We start from the raw sequence: 2,500 nt of genomic DNA, 5'->3' as shown, positions 1-2,500 counted from the left end.
TACCTCACGGACCCTCAGACACTCTCACCTTTGACCCCTCACACACTCTCACCTTTGACCCCTCACTCACACTCACCTCTGACCTTCACACACACTGACATTTGACCCTCACACACTCTCACCTCTGACCTTTCACACACTCTCACCTCTGACCTTCACACACACTGACATTTGACCCTCACACACTCTCACCTCTGACCTTTCACACACTCTCACCTCTGACCTCTCACACACTCTCACCTCTGACCTTCACACACACTGACCTTTGACCCTCACACACTCTCACCTCTGACCCTCACACACTCTCACCTCTGACCCCTCACACGCTCTCACCTGACTGACCCTCACACGCTCTCACCTCTGACCTCTCACACACTCTCACCTGACTGACCCTCACACACTCTCACCTCTGACCCCTCACACACTCTCACCTCTGACCCCTCACACGCTCTCACCTGACTGACCCTCACACACTCTCACCTCTGACCCCTCACACGCTCTCACCTGACTGACCCTCACACACTCTCACCTCTGACCTCTCACACACTCTCACCTGACTGACCCTCACACACTCTCACCTCTGACCTCTCAAACACTCTCACCTCACTGACTCTCAAGGACTACACTGTATACTTGGAGACTATTCAAAGTGGGTAGTATCAAGACTAAACATTCTATTTTTATACGGCTGCCATAAACAGTGAGATCCAGGGAGGCCGTAGCAGCGGTTAGGTAATAGTTTACACTCGTCTCAGACAATAGGAGAGACCCTTAGCAACGGACTTAATAGCCAGAGAAACACGGGCGGTAACAGCAGGACGATGTCAGCGTCCATCGGACCGTATTTACATTCCTGCTCCAAACAGAGCGCCATCTCTTCAAGCTGCCCTCAGGACCGAGCGCCCTGGAAGAGAGTCTTCCAACGCTCGGAGGGCTGTTTAGCGTGTGTGTGTGTGTGTGTGTGTGTGTTGACGCGGCGTGTCTCCCTCTCTCTCCCTCCCCCTCCAGACCAGAACGAGTGTGAGGACGGCATCGACGACTGTGAGAGCCGAGGCATGAGCTGTAAGAACCTGATCGGGACCTACATGTGCATCTGCCCCCCCGGCTACACTCGCAAGCCCAACGGAGAGGGCTGCATGGGTAGGTGTCTCTCGCTCAACCCCACCCCCCCCCCCCAAACCAGGGGCTGGCGTCTGCCTGGTAAGCACGGCCCCTCAGAAGAATGCAAACATTTTTTATTTTTTCAAAGGAAGGATTGGATGCACCCTCCAAGACAACGAGGTGTACTTGTGGTGCTAAACCCAAAAAACATGTACAGTACTTCAAACTGACATCCAAGGATGTAGGTAACACAAAAAAAAAACCAGGGTCAAATCCTCAATTTCACCAGTTTATTGTCGGCCGTCAATTCCAAATGTTTTTTGTTTTTTTTACCTTTATTTAACCAGGTAAGTCAATTGAGAACAAATTCTCATTTACAATGCCGACCCGGCCAAGAGGCAGAGGTCAAACAGGTCAGAGCACATCAAATCCTAAACAAATGAAAACACAAACACACAAAACACAAACAAACAATAAGAAACAGTACAAAAATAAACACAACATGACAGAAATCAATTAAAAGTGCCGTACTCACCTGCACAGCACCTGTATCCCCCTGGGAGAACGCAATCACACGGTTCTTTTCCCAGCTCTTCCACCACAGGCCCGCCTGGCGGGAAGCCCGCTAAGCCCCGCCCCCTTATAGAGACTAGACACGATGTGTTTTGAGAGGCCCGAATTCCACGTAGATTACGACGGCTCTGGCGAGCGCTCAAGCCGGCGATCTCCGGGCGCCGCGCTGCGCTCGCTTCCCCGGCCGCAGGTGGCGGTCTGTTTATTGGATCGGCATCTAACGTCGTAAAGTAAACAACGGCTCATTTGATCTCACAATTGTTAGTGTTCGCCGCGGACACCAGAAAAAATCAGGTTAGTTGTTTCCACTGTGCATCTGTCCTGTGTAAACACGGCGTGCCAACGTTCACTCCCTCTCTCCCTCTCTCTCTCTCTCTTTCTGTGCGTGTGTGTGTGTGTGTGTGTGTGTGTGTGTGTGTGTGTGTGTGTGACAGATCTGAATGAGTGTTCAGCCAAGCCAGGTGTCTGTCAGAACGGCCGTTGTGAGAACACAGTAGGAAGTTACCGGTGCAGGTGTGACCAAGGATTCAACCCCAGCCCCACGCAGACAGAGTGTATAGGTAAACACCCCTTCACCTCTCTCTCTCTCTCTCTCTCTCTCTCTCTTCTCTCTCTCTCTTTTCTCTCTCTCTCTCTCTCTCTCTCTCTCTCTTTCTCTCTCTCTCTTTCTCTCTCTGTCTCTCTCTCTGTCTCTCTCTCTCTGTCTCTCTCTCTCTTTCTCTCTCTCTCTCTCTGTCCTACCAATTTACCTCTAGTTTGACCTTTGACCCCTTGTGATTGTGTGTTGGAGGGTCCCATGTTCTCACGGCCTGTCTGACAGGACTGA

The 2,500-nt window shown here is 51.4% G+C and overlaps 1 protein-coding gene across 1 annotated transcript in view; it reads left to right on the top strand.

The window, feature by feature from the left end:
- The window catches only part of fbn1 (fibrillin 1), a gene marked incomplete at its 5' end in the record, with an annotated part of 32,415 nt that overhangs the window by 26,609 nt on the left and 3,306 nt on the right, over window positions 1-2,500 (top strand). The window contains 2 exons of the mRNA XM_084437468.1: window positions 1,009-1,140; window positions 2,109-2,234. Coding sequence (XP_084293594.1) covers window positions 1,009-1,140; window positions 2,109-2,234 — 258 coding nt within the window. The remainder of the gene's footprint in view (window positions 1-1,008; window positions 1,141-2,108; window positions 2,235-2,500) is intronic.

The sequence above is a fragment of the Borostomias antarcticus genome (assembly GCF_949987555.1).
Source record: "Borostomias antarcticus genome assembly, chromosome: 4".
Classification (NCBI taxonomy): Eukaryota; Metazoa; Chordata; class Actinopteri; order Stomiiformes; family Stomiidae; genus Borostomias; species Borostomias antarcticus.
This window is presented reverse-complemented; position numbering and strand designations above follow the sequence as displayed.